The sequence below is a fragment of the Gymnoscopelus braueri genome, assembly GCF_963280865.1.
Source record: "Gymnoscopelus braueri genome assembly, chromosome: 11".
Lineage (NCBI taxonomy): Eukaryota > Metazoa > Chordata > Actinopteri > Myctophiformes > Myctophidae > Gymnoscopelus > Gymnoscopelus braueri.
Window position 1 is genome coordinate 17,293,887 of NC_137613.1, and position 22,500 is coordinate 17,316,386.

The 22,500-nt window shown below is 42.2% G+C and overlaps 1 protein-coding gene across 1 annotated transcript in view; it reads left to right on the forward strand.

The window, feature by feature from the left end:
- Window positions 1-22,500, forward strand: part of LOC308095485 (voltage-dependent calcium channel gamma-7 subunit-like) — a gene marked incomplete at both ends in the record, with an annotated part of 30,297 nt that overhangs the window by 4,432 nt on the left and 3,365 nt on the right. The window contains 2 exons of the mRNA XM_080442542.1: window positions 4,597-4,737; window positions 19,628-19,773. Of these exons, the coding sequence (XP_080298668.1) occupies window positions 4,597-4,737; window positions 19,628-19,773 (287 nt within the window). The remainder of the gene's footprint in view (window positions 1-4,596; window positions 4,738-19,627; window positions 19,774-22,500) is intronic.

The window sequence follows — 22,500 nt, forward strand, 5'->3', positions numbered from 1 at the left end:
AGCCAGGTGTCCAGGCAGACCCACCAGACTTTCCTCTGCACTGGGGTTGCCTCCATTCTAATGGACTGCGTGGAGCTAATGGAGTGCGTTGGGGGGGATGTCAGTATGGGGAACTCAGTAGGCTACTGCTGAGAGGTGATGCCAAGGATTGATGGTGTTGGAGTCCTTTGGTGTTAAATGCATCAAGACAGTCCCGGCTTGACCGACCCACAAAACATTACTCACGCACACACATGCACACGCACGCACGCACGCACGCACGCACGCACGCACGCACGCACGCACGCACGCACGCACGCACGCACGCACGCACGCACGCACACACTCACACACAACACACACACACACACACACACACACACACACACACCACGTGGTGTAAAGTAACTAAGTACATTTAATCAAGCACTGCACTAAAGTGTACAATTTTTATTTTCCTGGAGTATTTCCAATTTTTTTAACTTTTACTTCTACTCCACTACACTTCAGTGACAAACATTGTACGTTTACTCCACTACAATTATTTGAAAACTTCAGTTACTAGTTACTTTGTAGATTTAGATTATTATTACAAAACATACACTAACCACTTCAGCCCTATACACATTTTGGTCATTTGCAGTTGCAGTATTGATACTTTTACTTAGTAAAAAAATTAGTACTTTTTCCACCACACACGCACACGCACACGCACGCACACACACACACACACACACACACACACACACACACACACACACACACACACACACACACACACACACACACACACACACACACACAGTCACACACACACACACACACACACACACACTGCCCTGTAGACGGCGACTTTCGTCTGTGTTCTTAAATGTTTGTTTTCAAAGACACGAGTGCACAGTCTACCGAAGGCAGAGGAGGCTATAGCCTCGATGCGGGCCTGGATGTCATCATCGATTATCCATGTGGATGTTAATATACTGCCGAGGTAGCAACAACTGCTGGACAACCTTGAGGGTCGCTGTCGATGCTGAATACTGGAAGGATACTGGAAGGACAGGCGGATGCATGGAGACCTCTGTCGAATGATGATTTCTGGTTGTTTTTGGGGGTGTTAATCCATTAGATCGGGAACGCATCTGTGTCACTTTAGATTTCTTTGGCTATTCAGAAATAGCAGATATACAAGCTCATAGCGCGGCACCGAGTGCCACACTACGAGCTTGTAGATCTGCTATTTCTTTTTTTAAATCGTGAAAATGTGTGCGAATCTTTGAATATATATATGTATAATATATATATATACATTTTTAACTCAAATCTTTGCTTCTGGGGGTCCCTGGAACAAAATATTTTCAGATGGGGGTCCGCGGCCAAATGCATATAATTTTTGGGGGTCCTTGACATGAAAAGTTTGAGAACCACAGATATATATAGCAACATACGTTTTTTCAAAAAACAAACTGTTAGGATTCAGAAGAATCCACCAGAAACAAAGATTTGACTAAAAATGTCCGGTTAAAAAAAAAGTATATATATAATAATCAAAGATTTGCAGCAAATGTTCACGATTTTTCAAAAATAAGAGATCTACAAGCTCGTAGCATGGCACTCGGTGCTGCACTACGAGCTTGTATATCTGCTATTTTTGAATAGCCAGAGAAACCTAAAAATGACACCGATTCTTTCCCGGTCAAAAGGGTTAATCGTAAGACCTGAGTGGTAAACAGACGACATGATATCCAGTGGATGCTGCATGGCAGCTGGGCTGCGGTCCAGGAGTGCGCAGCCATCTGCATATTGCAGCTCCTTGGATGTTGCTGACCAGGGTCTTAGCCTTTGCCTGCAGGCGTCTGCATGGTGTCAGATACTGTAGTAAGCTGCCATCAGAGTTACAGACTTCTAAGGGTCCATTTGGAACCCCCTATATAGGAATCGTTAAAGGGAACCGCTGAGGAATCGGACCGTTAAGAGGGAATCGTTAGGGAACCTTAATCGTTAAAATCCTAAAGGATTCCAACCCGAGATGAAACTAGATTTGAATGCCACCATCTGCCCTCAGGAAAAGGTGGAATATCACAGGGGCCAAGTACACAGCCCTGCATCTCCCAAACATTCACAGAGTATGTCAGCTGTTCTCGGCGCACAATACCGTTGCACGATGAAGTACTGTATACTATAATGTCTTGCTAGGGCGTGCCTCACTAGCCAACACACAAGAGGAGGTTCAATGGACTGAAAACAAAGCTCCCCAAACGGCGTGTAGTCTCAATGCTGGTAAACAAAAAAAATTGTCTTATTTACAAAGTGAATAGGGTGGGGCCGAGTACAGATCCTTGGGTGACACCACAGGTGACGGGTGGGTCCGGGATTTAGCACCTCCCAAGGAGACGCACTCGGTTCTTCCAGATAGCTAGGACCGGAACCAGTCCAGGGCAGAGTCACAGAGATGCTAAATCAAATCTTCCTTTTGTCACAGTAGTGTTGTGCTGAACTAAAGTCTCCCAGTACTGCGACTCTTACGATGATTCATAATGTTGACACTATGAATTCATTTGGAACCCAGCATCTAAGCCAGGGGTCTTCAACGTTTTCAGCCCAAGGACCCCCTAGCTGAGAGAGAGATGAAGCAGGGACCCCCTCTATATTGTATAAAATTGTGTTTCAGATTAAACTTTTTTTCTCCTTCTTCTACTAGCAGATCTACAAGCTCACAACGCCTCGCGTTTTCGGCTAGTGTTCCCCTCAGAATAGGGATGCTAGGGTTCAGGTGGTTAATGTAAAAAATCCTCTCACAAAGATTTGGCGGACCCCCTAGGGGTCCCGGACCCCCTGTTGAAGACCCCTGATCTAAGCATCTGAGCGCTTGAGCAGGGTGCGGTATAATGTGTTTCTTTGGGACCGCACTGGAGGGAGGGAAAATACATTTTATTTCCTTGCACTGTTTAAGAAACTGAGTCTGGTCGGCTCAGCCAAGAAGGAACAGTTGATCTGCTAGAAGCGTTTACTGAATAAAACATGGATTTGTGCACTTAGCCATTTTGCTTCTGTTTGAATAGATTAAAGGTTAAGCCATTAAAACCTGGGAAAGCATCCTTGTCATTTTAGATCTTAGCTGTCCAGTTCGTTGCTGTCGGGCAGAAACCTCTTATCTCCATATTTTAACTTTGTTTTGTGTTTTTTTCCCCCCGTAAATTAACGCCCTACTTGATCATAATACAGCGTCACACAACAAAAGCATCAAAAGTATAGCACATCCACAAGCTCGAAACTTTTTTTCAGATCGAGCTTGTCGATCTGCTGCTTTTGCTGTTTTAGAATTTTGGACATAATGAGGTTTCCACCCGACAGAGATAATTTGTAGAATCGGCCTCAGGTCTTAAAGGTATCATGACATTCATTTTCACTTTTTTTATTTTCAATGTTTTATTTGGGGTTTTATGACCTCAATTACACCCAAAAAACCTGAACTTAGAACATTCAGTGGATTTTCTGTGGTCTGGGGTTTTCTGAATAATTAGGCTGAAAAGTAATCTGAGCTTGGCCCTTCGACAGTGAGGTCACAGTCGATTAATCCCGCCCACTCTCCTCCTCGCCCCTCCCCTATCCTTTCCTTTGGGGGGGGCGGAGCAGAGGCGATGATTGACAGGCAAAATCCCTCACCAGCGACACCCGCAGGCAAAGATTTCTTTTTTCATTGCAGTTGAAAAGGCTTTAGAAATGTGAGAGAAAAACACCTGCCATGGATCACTGGAATGGAATTTTCACTTAAAACTTTTTGTACACTTTTGAAGGACCAGGACAAAGACTTTGAATGTGGTGTAAAAGTGAATGTCATTAAACCTTTAACACATTCACTGCCAGGTACTATGCTTTTTTACCGTGTTTTGACGATCTTTGGAGAGCCGTGCACGACGTGCAGGCGGTTTTAAACAAAAAAGTGTCCGGTGGGTGGGGGAGGGTCTCGTCTATCCACTGGAACAAAAACGTTTTACCGCGATCGGCCATTTTGTTGCTATCGCCCGTTGAAAATGGCTCGTTTTCCCAACAAAAAAAAAAGAATCCGAGCTAGAAGTTTTTTTCTACAAATCCTAATATAGGAATGGACGGAAGTGACTTTTTGGGGGATGACGTCACATCAGTCCATTCCTTCTATCAGCGTGGATCTGAAAGGACGTAGATCTACGTACTTGGCAGAGAATCTGTTAACGGGTTAATATGTCACTCGTCTTCTAATGAAAACGTATTTCCAATATACACACGACATACATGGAGAGACCCACATGGTGCCCTGCTGTTCATATCATTTGAATCGTAAAAAAATAAATAAATCTCAATTTCTCATCTGTACCTTCTGTAAATGTCACAGACAGAGGACTGTGCTCTCTCTCCTCGGGGTGGTTTTATTGTTGTGGTGGAGGTAAAGGGCAGCGCGACATGCGATATGTCGCTCGATTAAAAACGACGGAGATCATTTTCAACTGAACAAAGTGTTGGTTTGACAACGTATTCTCACGTCAAACGGGTGACTTCTTGGATTTTCAATTGGAGGTTCTGCATTCCTCCCTTCACCTCTCTCCTGTGTGTCTCTCTTCCTCTTCCTCTTCCTCCGTCCAGAGATGGTGCGAACGGCCACTCCCTTCCCCATGGTGTCGCTGCTCTTCGTCTTCACAGCCTTCGTCATCAGTAACATCGGACACATCCGGCCCCAGCGCACCATCCTCGCCTTTGTCTCCGGAATATTCTTCATCCTGTCAGGTAACTCACACGCGCATGCATGCACACACACAAATTAAAGTAACTTATAAGTACATTTACTCAAGTACTCAACAAGCTCACAACTCATCGCATCGCGACGCGTTGTGAGCTTGTATTATATCTACAAGCTATTTTTAAACATTTTAGTACTTTTACTTTAAGTATATTTTGATGCCAATACTTTGGTACTTTTGCTCAGGTAACATTTTGAACATAGGTCTTTTACTTGTAACAGAGAATGTTTATATTGTGGTATTGCTACTTTTACTTTGGTAAAATATCTGAGTACTTCTTCCACCACTGCAAATAGGGGACACAGCTGCATGGCCCCTGTACTCCAATAAAGAACTTAAATGCATGTCTAAAAAAACGTTACAAAAACCCGATGCATGGCACAAGAGAGGAGCGCATGCCAGGAGTGCCAGTACCTTTGGCCTCGTCTTGGCCAGGTCTGACTCGAAAACGAGGTCTCGAATCTCCAAGTGATTTCCGCTGGTTAAATAAAGGTTACATACATAATGAAACAGTGGCAACGTGTCTCGATTTGACCACCACCTAAGAGTGTAAATTAAAAGCCACACTCAGGGAGCATGAATGTGCTTACTCTAGGTGTTATATTTAGAGATATATATAAATGAATGATAATGGTGGAGGTAGAAGAGTGTCAACAACATCAGTAAGGTTCATCGCAGCAAATTTCATGGCACAGCAAATTCCATGCACCAGTAGTTTCCACGGCATTTTTACTTTTGTGACCAAAGTTAGACAGCCCGACGAACCAACCCGACCGACAACCATTCATAGTAGGTAGACATGGAATAAAACAGAAAGACTGGGAGAATAATATGCTTCAATTTGTAGAACACCCATACCGTACAGTAGGAAAGCCATGTTATACACGCTCAACCCACATACTGTAGGTAAATGTCGTTGCCATCCTGCCTAGAATATAAGATGAGATGATGGAACTGCCTCACCCCGTTTCTCCTCTAGGCTATACTCATCATCAACTGTATCGCTCTGTTATTTTTTTCTTCCGAAAGCACATAATCATACGTGTGAAATTACTTTTGATTGATTTTCCACTGTGCTCACTGTCGCCATGTTGAGCAGAATGTCGGGGGAGGAGAGGGAGATTCATTAATTTGTGTCCCCATGCCCTGCAGCGTATTGCCGTTGCTTAGATTCATACTGTCTGAAATATATTTCAGAGTTTGACTTTTGAGAATTTCTGAAAAATGTAAGCATTTATGCAAAAGTTTAAATGTTCGGACCGGGAAAGGTCATGGAATAATGAACTGGTACCATAGACTTTATTTGAGCATCTTGGTATCAATGCCTCTTTGGTCTAGGCTACCTTAGTTTATATTATTTTGTAAATATATATATTTTTTTATTGTGCATTGTTTTATTTAAAGTGATAATGGTTTAGGTTTAATATTTAATATTTTGTTTATTTACTTTGGACAAGCATTTATATATTTTTTACATTTCAATTACCATTTTGATTATTTAAACAATAAATCAGCTGTAGCTCAGTAAATTGAGTAGGATTTTCACTAGATACTAATCAACTATTTGGATTACTTTTATTTCTACTTGAGTCAATATTATTGTAATACCTTTACTTCAGTATCGTTTTATTGTTTTGCTCTTTTACCCTTTTTTCTCCCCAATTTAGTCATTATGGCAATTGATTCCTCCCCACGCACATTCCTGTGTTGTCACCATAGAGTTAAAAATAATAGAGAGGGCACCCGAATTCTCCTCCCATCCACTTGCATTGAGTTGCTCACCCAGCGCATGGGCCTGTTTGAACCCTTCTTCCGGGTTGGAAATTTGGTGGGCGAGGCCTATTTGGGGCTCCAAACGCGTCACTTCTGTGACGCGTTTTGCGTCACAGTGACGCGTTTTGCGTCACAGAAGCGCGCAGACCCGTGCGCAAGCTCGCGCGCATGCTCGTGAGTCGAGCCCATTGGTCGAAACCGTTTTCTCGTTCATGTGTTGAAGCCCCAGGCCTGCACGCGCCTGCACTACCATGAATGGCCACCATGTCCATTTGGCTTCAATGAAACCACTGGGTTCTGGGGGCTTGGTTGTCACTGCTGTTGTATCCTACTGCTGACTCATGTTGTGTCCGACTACTGACTCACCTACTGTACCAGTGCGGAGCCCCCACCGGGAGGACGTAGAGCCTTCGTCCTACTCCTCCCGCCCAACACTCCCTGCTGACAGGTGCCACCCGAGCGCCTAATTACATGCAATGACAATTATCACCCTCGTCCTGCCAGAACACGGTGTTCCAATTGTGTTTGTGTAGACCGGTGGTTCTCAAAGTGAGGCCCAGGGACCCTCAGGGTTCCTTGACGGGGCTCTAAATGGACCCTTACAGGTCTGTAACTCTGAGAGTGTATAAATGGAACCAAATGGACCCTTACAGGTCTGTAACTCTGAGAGTGTATAAATGGAACCAAATGGACCCTTACATGTCTGTAACTCTGAGAGTGTACAAATGGGACCAAATGGACCCTTATAGGTCTGTAAATCTGAGAGTGTATGAATGGAACCAAATGGACCCTTACAGGTCTGTAACTCTGAGAGTGTATAAATGGAACCAAATGGACCCTTACAGGTCTGTAACTCTGAGAGTGTATAAATGGAACCAAATGGACCCTTACAGGTCCGTAACTCTGAGAGTGTACGAATGGAACCAAATGGACCCTTACAGATCCGTTACTCTGAGAGTGTACGAATGGAACCAAATGGACCCTTACAGGTCTGTAACTCTGAGAGTGTACGAATGGAACCAAATGGACCCTTACAGGTCTGTTACTCTGAGAGTGTACGAATGGAACCAAATGGACCCTTACAGGTCTGTTACTCTGAGAGTGTACGAATGGAACCAAATGGACCCTTACAGGTCTGTAACTCTGAGAGTGTATGAATGGAACCAAATGGACCCTTACAGGTCTGTAACTCTGAGAGTGTACACATGGAACCAAATGGACCCTTACAGGTCTGTAACTCTGAGAGTGTACACATGGAACCAAATGGACCCTTACAGGTCTGTAACTCTGAGAGTGTATAAATGGAACCAAATGGACCCTCACAGGTCTGTAACTCTGAGAGTGTACAAATAGAACCAAATGGACCCTTACAGGTCTGTAGCTCTGAGAGTGTACAAATGGAACCAAATGGCCCCTTACAGGTCTGTAACTCTGAGAGTGTACAAATGGAACCAAATGGACCCTTACGGGTCCATTTGGTTCCATTTGTACACTTGTTATGGGGGTCTTGGCCGTGTGCACCACGGTGGATTCGAACCCAGAACCTCCATGGTGGTGGGCAGCAGGCACTTTAGCAATGCGCCTTCAGTTCATTTTTTTTGGCTACACTCTTTCCCACCTCTCTTTTTTTAACCACCACCCAGTTGAATTGGATCCTTTTCAGTTGGCGGTCTGAGTGAGATGGTGTTTGTGCTTGGAGAGCAGAGGGTTCACAGTCTGAGCCTGGCCTGCTTCAAAGTGCTGACTGCAATGTGCCTGCCAGCAGCCCAGTGACTGTCGGTTACAATGTCTATTTACAATATGTGAGTAATTTAGGTTTTTACATCCCAGCATTCAGAATGGCCTCAATGGCATCTCTGGTGTAAAAAAAAAAAAGAAAGAAAGTTCCACTGCGGTCGAGAACTAATCACAAATAGCAATATTTTCTCTGTTTCGTTATACTGAAATAACGGAGAAGCAAATGCGGGGAAAAAATAAGTCGTTATCACGACGAGAACAGCCCGCTTACTCATCGTGATGACTTGTGGCGTTATCGTGTCAAAACAAACGCTGTGCCACGGCTTCCTTCACAGGTGGAAGGACGCTGATATCGTTGCTGTCGGGCAGAAACCTCTCATCTCCGTATTTAAACCTTTTGTGTTTTTGCGTAAATTAACGTCCCTTACTTGATCATACTACAACGTCATACAAAAGCATCAAAAGCAGCAGATCCACATGTTCGAAGCGCGGCGCGAAGCGGTGCGTTTCGAGCTTGTAGATCTGCTACTTTTGATGCTTTTGAATTTGAATGCTGAAAAGTAACAGTTTTGGCATTATGAGGTTTCCACCCGACAGAGACGATTATGGTACAGTAATTGTCTAAAACTGCACGGCACCATGCAATGTGTGCCTGTGATCAACTCTGTGCAAACATACGACTGTTTGCACTGTTTGTATAGTCATTGTGCTGCCTACTTGTCCATTTCATTGACTTCTTCAAAACGGTCGCTGCATGCGTTCACAAAAGCAGTCGTTACTATGATGTTTTGTGATAGTTCATTATGGACGACGAACCATCTTTTGTTGTGTCGGTTAAAAAGAGAACGTTGGTTTGTGTGTGTGTGTGTGTGTGTGTGTGCGTGTGCGTGTGCGTGTGCGTGTGCGTGTGCGTGCATGTGTGCATGCGTGTGTGTGTGTGTGTGTGTGAATAACTATTTTCTGTTGTGTTACAGTATAGCGAGATAGTGAGGAGAGTGTAATGTCCACGTAATTAGTTGTTAGAGTACCTACTTACACTGTGATGATAACAAAACCCCCTCTGCTGAATTATGTAAATGTAGAGCCTATTTGTGTTTAATGCAGAAATGCAAAGAACCTAATTACAAATTACAATGTGTGTACTGTAATATATATCGTCTCTGTCGACGGGTGGGAACCTCATATGTCCAAAACTGTCACTTTTTTCAGGATTCAAATTCAAAAGCATCAAAAGTAGCAGATCTACAAGCTCAAAGCTTGCAGATTTAATTTACGAAAACACAAAAAGTTAGAATATGGAGATAAGAGGTAGAGGTGAATGAAAGGTGCTGGGAGCTGGCTGGTATAATATAGTCATTGTGCCTTTTGTTGTTTGGTATTGACTTTTTATCTGGTCTGATTGTGGACGTACCGTTGTGTGAAGTCACGAACAGATTTGCAGATTCCTCCCCGGTTTCCCTCTGTTCCTAAAATGACTTTACCTTGCTCTTGCTGACGGCTGTAAAAAGTGAACAGAATTTAATTCCAAATAATTGCTTTCCAACGTGCGAGCTACAGGGCTCCGCTGACCTGATTGCGTTGCTAGCAGGCACGCGGGGGGAAAATTGTATTTCATCCGACGAGTGTGGAGAGCAGTTTTCATTTAGCTCAGTGAGGCTTTGTTCTGATTAAAGGCATTTGCTAGAACTGAACCATCAGGGGTAAATGTTGCCTGCTGAGGCAGACTGGACAGCCAAAACAATCTCATTGTTTATCAAATTACAAATATAATGAGTAGCTTAAATTTACTCCCCTTTGATCCTCCAATGGAGTGACACAGCGTAGCTGCCGTAATGGAACAAATTAATTAAAATGAATCTGTGAAAAGAAATAAATCAATCAATCAGAATTTTGGGGGAAATTGTGAATGAATGCATGTGTGACGAACAACAACCTAAATGCTAATTCATTTTGGTGAAACGTTGCGTCAAAATAAGGGCTGAAATGAATAACTCAAACTTTATATATGTAGCGCATTTCCAACGACCAAGGTGGAACCAAACTGCTGCACGGAGCAAATAAAAATGCGACCAAACTATGTGATGCGAGAGTGCGTTCTATGGTCAACACCAACTCGGGACTCCTGGATCGCTGCCCTCCACACCCTCCTAGCATCAAGGTCAGTGTTGTTAGCTCCACGGTCGACACTGCAGAGCTCAAGGCCCTGATGCCAAGGGTGAGGAAAGGAAGGGTGCAAACAAACAGAAAATGTAATCATGTGAATCTTGCAATCCACAAAGTGTGGCTCAGTGTGGATCTTGGCTTCATGTAGCCAGTCTGTGACAGCAGTCATCTATAACAGGGGTATTCAAGGATTCAAGGTTTTTCCAAGGACCAAGGACCCCCTAGCTGACAGAGAGATATGAAGCAGGGCCACCCCCGCTACATGTCATAGATAGTGTCATAGACTAGGTGTTGTGTAAATTAATGTTTTAGTTTATTTTACATCTTTTCTATGTACTCATTCACTGCCAAGGACGTCTTTTACGACTTTTTTTCCAAAGGCCCACACTGCCACAGACGATTTTGACGACTTTTTTTCGGTGTTTCCACTAAATGGCGCTCTTCACTAACACATGAGTGACCATTTCCTCCCCAGATGCATGCAGAACCAAGAGATCACGTGATCCCAATATGTACTGCTCCATTCACGTCCTGGTTAACGTATTTGGGAAATCGCCTGTATCTCGCCTATTTTTGACGAGACATGTCATTTTCAACGGCCTATAACAAGCAAACGGGGGGGGGGGGGTCGCAATGACTTTTTTTCGCGGAAGCACAGTGAAACCCCCCGTGATTAGCAACGGTCAGGGGATCGGTCATACTGGAGATACATATTCAACTATATTCGACTACTCGAAAAGGTAAGAAAATCGCTGGCAGTGAAATAAGCCAGAAATAAGTCTTGCAGTGAAAGAGTTAATATGCTGGGTTCATGTTAATGTGTATTTTCAGACATTTAACCACTTAAACCCTCACTACTTGGTAAACCTGACCTTTGACTCTGTTCTTGGTCTGCTCTTTTTTTCCATCTATAACAATGTCTCTGGCAGTCCCTGGGAGTGACATGTCTCACTTAAACCCGTGTCCTCTGAGCCAATGTTGTGCTGACATCGGCTCTCCGTTCAGCCGAAGCGGTGACGTGGTGTTTCCCTTGCTCTCTCTCCCTGTATGACAGCTAGATAACACTTATCACCTCCTGTAGTAACCGTGGGCCCGCGTGACAGCCTGACTCCCTGTTGACCTGGCCTGGTGCCATCACCGTGTCTCTGAGTCGTTCTAAATGTAGCACACACACACACACACACACACAAACACAATGACGTCACCTCCTGTTTACGGTGTGTGTGTGTGTGTGTGTGTGTGTGTGTGTGTGTGTGTGCGTGTGCGTGTGCGTGTGTGTGTGTGTGTGTGTGTGTGCGTGTTCTTTTTGGGGGCATATTTAAGCCACAGATGCTAGCTTAGCGTGGTCCTGTGCTGACTTGGCACCACCACTAAGCTCTCATTATAACACACACACACGGTGGTGGAAAAGGTACTCAAATCTTTGACTTAAGTAAAAGTATCGATACTGTCAGGAATGAGTGGCGGGCAGGACCCAAAAGCAGACGTGCAGGAATGCAGGATAAACTTAAAGTATTTATTACGCCAAACAGGCAGGTTAAACAAAGGTAAATAGGTAAATCAAATACATGTAGGTTCATGTCCGGTCTTCTGTTAAGATGTGAGGTAACAGGCCCAATGTTTTTAATTGTATTTATGTAATCTGCCATGTGCAGTATGAAGCTTGAGTGTTTTTAGTTTGTTATTAGTTTGTTCATCGTTTGTGAATTATTTATGTATTATTATCATTGTTTATGTCAAATGAAATGCAAAAGTGTCCTCTAAGTCCATATGGGCTGGGCTTCCTTGGAAGCGTGACACTTAAATAAAGAAAAATCAAGCTAGCTGCCAAACACAGACCCTCCAATACAATGGTCTACTGACCAACAAGAATGCAATGTAAACACAGGGATTAAATAGACAGGGAATAACAGGGACACAGGTGAACTCAACAGACAATCAACACTATGATAGGGTGGGGGACTAAGAGGACACAGGTGGAACCACAAACAAATCACAAGACTGGTTAGACAATGTAGAAGTACTCTTTTACAAGTAAAAGTCCGGAATTCAAAATTTACTTGAGTAAAAGTTCAAAAGTATTGGTATCAAAATGTACTTAAAGTACCAAAAGTAAAAGTACTAAAATAGCAGATCTACAAGCTCTACTCACAACGCGTCGCATTGTGAGTAAATGTACTTAGTTGCTTTACACCACTGGACAAGGCAGGTACAGAATTACCGGGGCAGACAGGAAGGCACAGAACATACTACAAAATAAAGGTACGGAACACCAAGGCAAAAGGGCAACAGAGTAACAACAATACAAGACAAATACAGAACAGCAGAACAAAGGCCTAAACAGGCCTAAAGAACAGCCCTGAAGAGTCCACAACCATATAAGGGCAGTCAAGGTCCAAGGGCTGAGGAGCGAAGCTGATTAAAATAGATATTATTTTGGCTATTTTCAAATAGCCAAAGCATATACAGTATAGGGCTGAAGTGGTTAATGTATGTTTTGTAATCAAAATCTACAAAGTAACTAGTAACTACAGTTTTCAAATAATTGTAGTGGAGTAAAAGTACAATATTTGTCTCTGAAATGTAGTTCTAAAAGTATAGAAAATCCAAAATACTCCAGTAAAATAAAAGTACCTGAAAATTGTGTTTTTTTTAAGTACAGTACTTGAGTACATGTACTTAGTTACTTCCCACCACTGCACACACACGTGCCACGCACATCATGCATTCAAATCTGTGGTTGCCAGTGATAATCTAACAATGTTAAATAGAACCATAAAACAGCGAGAGCATTGTATTCTTAGAGCAAACAGTAGAGTTGAAAAACATTCAACCCATGCCTCAACAGATAATGAACGTTCTGCTAAAGAATCTCCAGCGTTGCGTTTGGAATCGACCAGACATCATTAGCAAAAAGAAATTGCTTTCTTGAAGCCGTTTGCCTCAAAAAATCTACTTTATTTTGTTACCCCCCTTTCAAACAACTGACAGCTGTCTGGAGGTGTTTGTCACCCAGCCGAGTGAGAAGAATGAAAAAGGGGGGGAAAGAAAGATAAGAAAACTTGTCGCTGAGTCTGTTGTTTTGACACAAAGAGAATGGCTCCCTGCAGAAATCAATGGGACAATTTTTTTCTCCATGCTTACAATGATGTCTTGCTGCTAATAACAACAGGGGTTGTCTTGTATCAATTCATCATCTTTCTTCTCTGTTCATCGTGTTTCTGTTTCTGTTTCTGTTTCTGTTTGTGTACATGACAGTTCTCGTTTGTGCGTGTGTTACTTACTTGAGTAAATGTACTTAGTTACTTTACACCACTGCGTGCGTGTGTGCGTGGGCGCGTGCGTGCGTGTGTACGTGTGTGCATGCGTGCGTGTATCTATACGTGCCTACAACTGTTCACAGTGTGTATGTCTGTGTGCTATTTGTTTTGTGTGTGTGTGTGTGTGCGTGTGTGTGTGTGCGTGTGTGTGTGTGTGTGTGTGTGTGTGTGTGTGTGTGTGTGTGTGTGTGTGTGTGTGTGTGTGTGTGTGTGTGTGTGTGTGTGTGTGTGTGTGTGTGTGTGTCTGTGTGTACAGATACGTGTGTGGTCTTTGAATCAATAGTCCTCCCAAAATGTAATGTATCTACAAATAGCACATAGCACTTAAAATGGCTTTTTTTTTGTTGGGGTGCCTAGTGGCTCAGCCAGTTAGGGCACGGACCATATGCTCCTCCTTGTGAGTCATGAGGAGCTGAGTTAGAATCCATCTCACTGTCCTCTCTCTCTGGTCTCTGCCCTTGGTTTCCTGTCTGTCTCTACGACAGACAGGCATGAAATATGTTATGTTATGGCATGAAATAAAGCATAACATGCCAAAAATAAATATTAAAAAAAATATTTTGTTTATTTTTTATCTACCTGTCATTTTATCATCTTTTTTTTGCATTGCTGTCATCTGTCTGTATTATCTTAATCTTCTTTGATGTGTGTCCTCCACAAACACACACACACACACACAGACACACTGCGTGCGTGCAGTGGTGTAAAGTAACTAAGTACATTTACTTAAGTACCGTACTTAAGTACAATTTTGAGGTATTTCTTACTTTACTGGAGTATATCCGATTTTCAATACTTTTACTTCTACCCCACTACATCTCAAAGGCAAATATTGTACTTTTACTCCACTACAATCATTTGAAAAGTTTAGTTACTAGTTACTTTGCAGATTATTATATTATAAAACATACATTAACCACTTTAGCCCTATTTTATACCAACCCGTCGCATCACGATGCGTTGTGAGCTTGTAGATCTGCTATTTTCTGGTTTTTTTTTTAAATTCAGTCATTCCTTCTCATTTCATGGATTTCCAGAATGGGCGTGTCTGAACAGGCGATCTCAGAATGGCAATGTTTCTGACATCACAAACATTAAAGGGATACTTCACTTTAGGGCCGGGGACACATTTAAAAAAAATATTAAAAATAAATGAAAAAGTTATGGAAAATTCATGGCCCCCTCACGCATTAGAGTGTCCTACTAATGTGTGAGGGGGCCATGAATTTTCCATAACTTTTTTCATTTATTTTTAATATTTTTTTTAAATGTGTCCCCGGCCCGAAAGTGAAGTATCCCTTTAATGATGGCAAACCCAATGTTAAATGAAAAGTGCCCGAATCGCTCCGAAACTTTTTCTACCCCCCCTAAGTGGGGGTCTACGAACAAATACTTCGGGTTCGGATTTTGGCTCCGCACCCCGGAAGTGGGTGAAACAGGCACCTCAAACACTTGGTGGAATTGTTCAAAAATGCGCGCGCGCGCGTGTACTACTTCAGATATATATCTCGGCCATTTGAAAATAGCCGATCGACAAGCTCACAATGGGTCGCATCTTGTAGAGCTTGTATTTTCAAAAGATTTGTATACATTTTGAACTTGTGAAATGGGACAATGGGAGATTCTGCATAATGAGTTATTTTACTTTTGGTATTTTAAGTATATTGTGATGCCAAGTTGCCAACACTTTTGTACTTTTACTCAAGTACATTTTGAATACAGGACTTTTACTTGTAAGGGTGCGGCCACACCGAACTTTAATTCTGCCTATGAGGGCGGATTCTGCCAATGCTTTTCAATGGGAATGGAGCGTTTTTTTGTGTGGAAATCCGCTATTGGCAACAATCCGCTCCGTTCCCATTGAAAAGCCTTGTCAGAATCCGCCCTCGTGGGCAGAATCAAAGTTCGGTGTGACTGCACCCTAACAGAGTATATCTACATTGTGGTATTAATGCTTTTACTTAAAGGGTCTACACCATGAAAATCACTTTTTTCTTGGTTTTTTGTATTTTTTGGGGTCCCCAGTGTCTCTTGTACCCAAAACAATGTTTTTTTTTTAAATTCAGTCATTCCTTCTCATTTCATGGATTTCCAGAATGGGCGTGTCTGAACAGGCGATCTCAGAATGGCAATGTTTCTGACATCACAAACATTAATGATGGCAAACCCAATGTTAAATGAAAAGTGCCCGAATCGCTCCGAAACTTTTTCTACCCCCCCTAAGTGGGGGTCTACGAACAAATACTTCGGGTTCGGATTTTGGCTCCGCACCCCGGAAGTGGGTGAAACAGGCACCTCAAACACTTGGTGGAATTGTTCAAAAATGTTCAAAGTGTTTTTTTTTTCGATTTTGTATTTTTCTTAGATGCTTCTTTTTATGCAGAATTTATTTATTTATTTATTTATTTATTTATTTATTTATTTATTTATTTATTTATTTATTTATTTATTTATTTATTTATTTATTTATTTATTTTAATAATTATAATTTTTTAATAATAAATAAACAGACAGAATTGCTCAGTAGCCCCCCCTGCCCAAGAGGACGTTTTGGTATTGCAGCTGAAAGTGCTGTATAAGCCAGAGACAATTGACTTGGGATGAGTATATCTGAGTGATGATTTAGGCTCAAACCTTTTGAAAAAGGTTTGAGGGACATACACCATATGATATTAAATATCAAATATTTTTTTTAAATTCATGGTGTAGATCCTTTAAGTAAAACATGTGAGTACTTCTTCCATCACATGGTGTTGATCAACACACCTGCTGACGTCATCAAGTGTGTGTCCAAAGAGTGAGATAAAAATATAAAGATAAATCCTGGGGTTAAAAAGAACATGGAGCCAGCGGACGGAAATAATTAGTTTCCCCCCCATTACACGTTAGGAATCTTATATAATTGTGTGGAAATACACAACGACCAAACACTTGGTCGTTGTGTAGCTTTGTAGCTGCAAATGAAACAGGCTCAACTTGGATTTTTGTAGGAGCTATACAAAAGTCACTTTTTATCTTCATGTTTTTAGCTTCCATTGAAAATGAATTACCATTCAATGGTAGCTTTGTATCTGCCAGTGTGAGTGAACACAGCATTAGGCCAACATTTAAAAAAAACTGTTTAAAAGGATTTGTATGTTTTGCTATGATAATAAAAAGACCTTTTTGATCCTAGCATGGAGCCAGAGGAGCTACAAAATGTTTTCTTTGATTCCCAGGGTGAAGGCAGAGGATTCCTTTTTCAGTATCTCTGTACGGTTGCTTTGACAGATTTCCTTAAGTTGTTGTTAATGAAATGCCACAGCATGCCGGCAGAAGGAACGCTGAAGTAAGAATGTGGCTTATGTGTCATTTATTTTAGTGCTTGCGTGCGTGCGTGCGTGTGTGTGTGTGTGCTCAGTCATGTCTGGTAGAATTGGTTGGAAAATTGGCACAGTGCTGCCATCTGGTGGGTCCTTAATGAAATAACACTATTATTCCATTATCCTTCTCCACCACTAACTTTATTCCATCTCTTTACCTAAATTGATTGAAAACACTTAAACCTTCTAGACTTAAACTGGACCTGAGTTACCTCTGTACTTGGACCACTTTCCCCCTGTACACCAAAACTCTTTGCAAAAATAGCAGATTGCGACGCGTTGTGAGTTGTAGTGAGGATGTGCAATTTTTTTGGCTAATATTTAGTTTTTCAATTCCCAATACTTTTACATCTATTCCACTACATCTCGGCTGCAAATAATGTACTTTTACTCCACTACATTTATTTGAAAACTTTAGTTTCTAGTTATTTTGTAGATTTTGATGAATACAAAACATACATTAACCACTTCACCCCTATATACATTTCGGCCATTTGAAAATAGCCTATTTTTTAAGCCGATCTACTTGTAGATCTGCTATTTTCAATGTGAAATGGGCCTTTATGCATAATGAGTACTTTAACTTTTGGTACTTTAAACACATTTTTATGCCAATACTTGTGTATTGTGTGTGTGTGTGTGTGTGTGTGTGTGTGTGTGTGTGTGTGTGTGTGTGTGTGTGTGTGTGTGTGTGTGTGTGTGTGTGTGTGTGTGTGTGTGTGTGTGTGTGTGTGTGCTTGTGTACGCGCGTGCGTGCATGTCCTTGTATACTGTATGTAAGCCAGTGTCCCTGATATTCTCCGGTCCCAGGCAGGCCACTTGTTGGGGGTTCTCTCTTTTAGCCTATTTACACTCGAATAAGGTCACACAGAAACTACAAACATACAGTACACAACCACAACCATACTGTACACACACTTTCAATCCCATCTCCCTCTCTCCCTTTCTCTCTTATAAATTATTATATGATGAAACACAATTTGATGCTGAGGATGTAAGAGTAAAGCGTCATTCTGCTTAAATAGACCATGTGTCAAGGATGATGCAATAATGATGTACAGCAAGCAATGCATTATGTTTCTCCCAGGTTACTTAAGCCTAGTGGTTCTCAAAGGTGGGGTCCGGGGACCCCCCAGGGGTCCATGAGGGTGTTCCAAGCGGGTACCTGGCAAATGTAGTAATAGAGTCAAAAGCACTTTTAGAACAGCTTTAAGCCTATTTTATAATTCAGCTAAAATAGCAAATATACAAGCTCACAACGTGTCGCGATGTGACGTGTTGTGAGCTTGTAGGTCTGTTACATTTGAGAAATCTAAAATCTCTTTTGGGGGTCCCTGGCACAACATATTTTCAGATGGGAGGGAGGAGGGTGTCCGCGGCCAAATGCATATCAATTTGGGGGTCCTTGACATGAAATGAACCACTGGTCTGGAGAGCATCACAGGAGCAGAGCCACACCACCAAATAAAATGCTCAGGGATTCCCAAACTGTGGTGCGCAGAATATATGCTGCATATATGCCATTTTCAGGTTCATATATATGTGGATATATGGGAAATATATGCCTCATATATAGCTTATATACCACCAGGGGTGGGCAACTTTGATGATGGAGAGGGCCACTATATTTCCACACTCACTCCAGACGGCCACATTGCATTAATCTTATCTCCGTATTTTAACTTTTTTCGTAAATTAATGCCGTACCATTTACCATTCTAATTCACACAAAAGTAGCACAAATAGACGCGCTGCGACGCGTTTTGAGCTTGTAGATCTGCTATTTTTGCTATTTTTGAATTGGAATCCTGAATTTCTTTTTGCTATTTTTGAATTAGAATCCTGAAAAGTATCATTTTTATTTAATTTCAAATGCATTTGAACTTAAATACAAATACAAATACATTGGACATAAAACAGACAATAGAATTTTAATACTAGTCATTAAGCTACTAATATAGACTGAAGTAATTAAAGCGGGTCATGATTGCATGTTTGGAATTGTAACAGCTGAAATCAATAATATATCAGTATTCTGGTATTAACCTGCGGGCCGCATTAAGTGAAGGTGGGGGCCGCATGTGGCCCCCGAGCCGCCAGTTGCCCACGTATGTTATACTATATGTCCACATAATGCCATATATATGCCACATATATGTATATGTATATTATGTAGACATATGCAGGCTGCCAATTTCGAATAATGTCATAAACATATATGTTGCATTAATACATTATATCCTTTCCGTGTGGGGGAATGCGTCAGCTAGGTCGGGAGGTAACAGGGGGTGCATGGTCCAAAAAGTTTGGGAACCGCTGTGCTATATCAACGCAATGGCTTTCTTTTTGTTTTGTTTTTTTGTAGACAATAGAGTCCTGACTGAACTCATTTGACAAACTGCAACTGCTACGTTGTTATTGTCACTGACCCTTGTGTTATATTGCATGCTGGGTACAACTCGTATCGCAAAACTACAGTAAATGACATGATATCAACGACACTGTCTTCCCTTCCTCTCAGGTCTCAGTCTGGTCGTAGGCCTGGTGTTGTACATCTCCAGCATCAACGATGAAGTGATGAACAGACCCAGGGAACCAGAGCAGTTCTTCCACTATCATTATGGCTGGTCCTTTGCCTTCGCTGCTTCCTCCTTCCTCCTCAAAGAGGTACAGTAGCAGGCAGCACACACACGCACACGCACACACACACACACACACACACACACACACACACACACACACACACACACACATCTTTTTTTTTTTTTTACATAAATCCTCTCTTTTGTGGGGTCCCTGGCACAAGACATTTTCGGATGGGGAGTCGGCGGCCAAAGGTATATTAATTTGGGGGTCCTTAGACATAAAAAGGTCTGAGAACCACTGCTGTAAACACACATGCAAGAATAGTTAGAAGATACATTCCAGGAATCTCTGTCTCTCTGTCCTTCCTTCTCATATCTTGAGAACTGCTCATCCGATCGACCTCGCACTTGGTTTATCCGCTCGATCGGATGAGAGCTTATCCAGAACCAGCCCGGCCCGCTCCGAGCGGAGCGGGCACACGTGCCTCGTGAATCGCTCATCCAGTCGACTTCACACTCGGAGGTTGCATTGCTGAGTGTGTTTTCCCAGTGGTGGAAGAAGTACTCAGGTATTTTACTAAAGTTTTAAAATAATTGTAGTAAGAGTAGAAGTAAAAGTATTTAAAATTGGAAAAGTAAAGTAAAAGTAACTCAAAATTGTACTTAAGTGCAGTACTTGAGTAAATGTACTTAGTTACTTTCCACCACTGGTTCTCCAGAAGCGGACCACTCTGTTAGTAACAGGCAGCCCCCCCTAAATGGGGCATTTACTAATACAACAAAATTCCGACACGTGCGAACATGCATGAGGTGCCCGCCTTGTAAAAGTACGCTTCCCGGTTCGATCCACAGCTCCCCTTATCTGCGCGTGGAAATGTCCTTGCATGGTTTCCTCTTCCGTCAGTGTGTGAATGTGTATGTGAATGGATGAATGTGAATGAATGCACCATGCATACAAGCACACAGACATCCACCTCTTACAGTATACAGTATAAGATCACTTATACAGTAGATAAGCAGCCTGAGATTAGCCTGGTAAACCCTCCCTCCGGAAATCTCAATTCCATTTCATTTCTGGAGTGAGTCTGGCCTGATCCGCCTGTCTGCAATATTGGCTGTGCTGGAGTTGGGCGGGAGTAATACCGTTGACTGACAACCCCTTCAGCCAATGATAATTTTTCCCCTTCAGCCAATCAGCAGTTCACCAGTCTTAATGTGACGCGACGGGACTTTTGAGACAGCCATACCCAAAATGGGTTGCCTTATTCGGATAAAATGGTGTCACTGCCCGCCCCTACCGGTTCTCTAAATTTTTATTTTTAAATAGGCTTTGTCATGATTAATTGACCACATATATGAAGTTAAACAACTAAATTCTATCCAAACGATATCTTATAAGTAAATTCCGTGCCTCAAAATAGAAGTTAGAGAGCTTTTTGAAGTAAAAAAATAGCGGAGAATTGGCCCCACAAGAAAAAGATGGCTGCCGTTCGTGTTTTGGGCTCACTCGAACTCGCCACCTGATTGGCCAACGTAAGCTGTCAATCACAGAACAATGAGCGACGACGCTGATAGGCGTGGCCGTTTGGCATACACAGCCAATATTGCAGAGAGGCGGTTCATGCCAGACTCACTCCAGAAATGAAATGGAATTGAGATTTCCGGAGGGAGGGTTTACCAGGCTAGCCTGAGATAACTCAAACTAGACAACAACATTCATCCTAAATATATAAAATATGTAGGCTAAATATGTTTTCAATGATTTACGGACAGCGCAGACATGATTCAACCTTCATTTTGTCTCATGCTTGTGCCTACCTCAAGTCTTACACTGATTCATAATGTTGACACTATATGAATTCATTTGGATCTCAGCATCTGAGCAGTTGATCAGAATGCAGTAAAATGTGTTTCTTTGGGACTGCACTGGAGGGAAGGCAGTTTAACCACTTAAACTGCCTGTCGCAGTGTGACGCAGTGTGAGCTTGTCGATCGGCTATTTTCAGCAAAAGCTTTCCCTACGATAACAGAAAACTGAAAAGACACTAGCATAGAGCCCTGAGGAGTTTAAGTGGTTAACGTTCCTTGTACCGTTTAAGAGAAACATCCTCAGGTCAACTCAACCAAGAAGGAATAGTTGTAACCTGCCAGGAGCTTTTACTGAATAAAACATGGATTTATGCACTTAGCAACCTGCTTCTGTCTGAATACAATGAAGCTTAAAAGGGAAAAAGTCCTCAAAGTTCCAAAAAAGCCAAGAAATACATAAAAATGTGATGCGACATGGCGTGATGTGAGCTTGTAGACTGGCTGTTTTCCCTATTCGTCATTCCACAAAGTATAGACCAATTATTTGTTTACCAACATTGAGGCTGGAAGCACAGGTGATTGTTTCATGCAATCAATTCCCAACATATTGTTTCGGGGTGCAGCTGGTTTCAGTTCATTCAACCTCCTCTTGTGTGTTGGCTAGTGAGGCGCGTCCTAGCGAGACCTGACAGAATGGGTTTCATTTGGTGCCGGCCTACGCGCGCATACTGGTTCTTATCAGTGTGACGTTGTCTGTTAAGGGGTCTATAAAGTAGGGCTTAAAGGTTTAACGACATTCACTTTTACACCACATTCAAAGTCTTTGTCCTGGTCCTTCAAAAGTGTACAAAAAGTTTTAAGTGAAAATTCCATTCCAGTGATCAATGGCAGGTGTTTTTCTCTCACATTTCTAAAGCCTTTTCAACTGCAATGAAAAAAGAAATCTTTGCCTGCGGGTGTCGCTGGTGAGGGATTTTGCCTGTCAATCATCGCCTCTGCT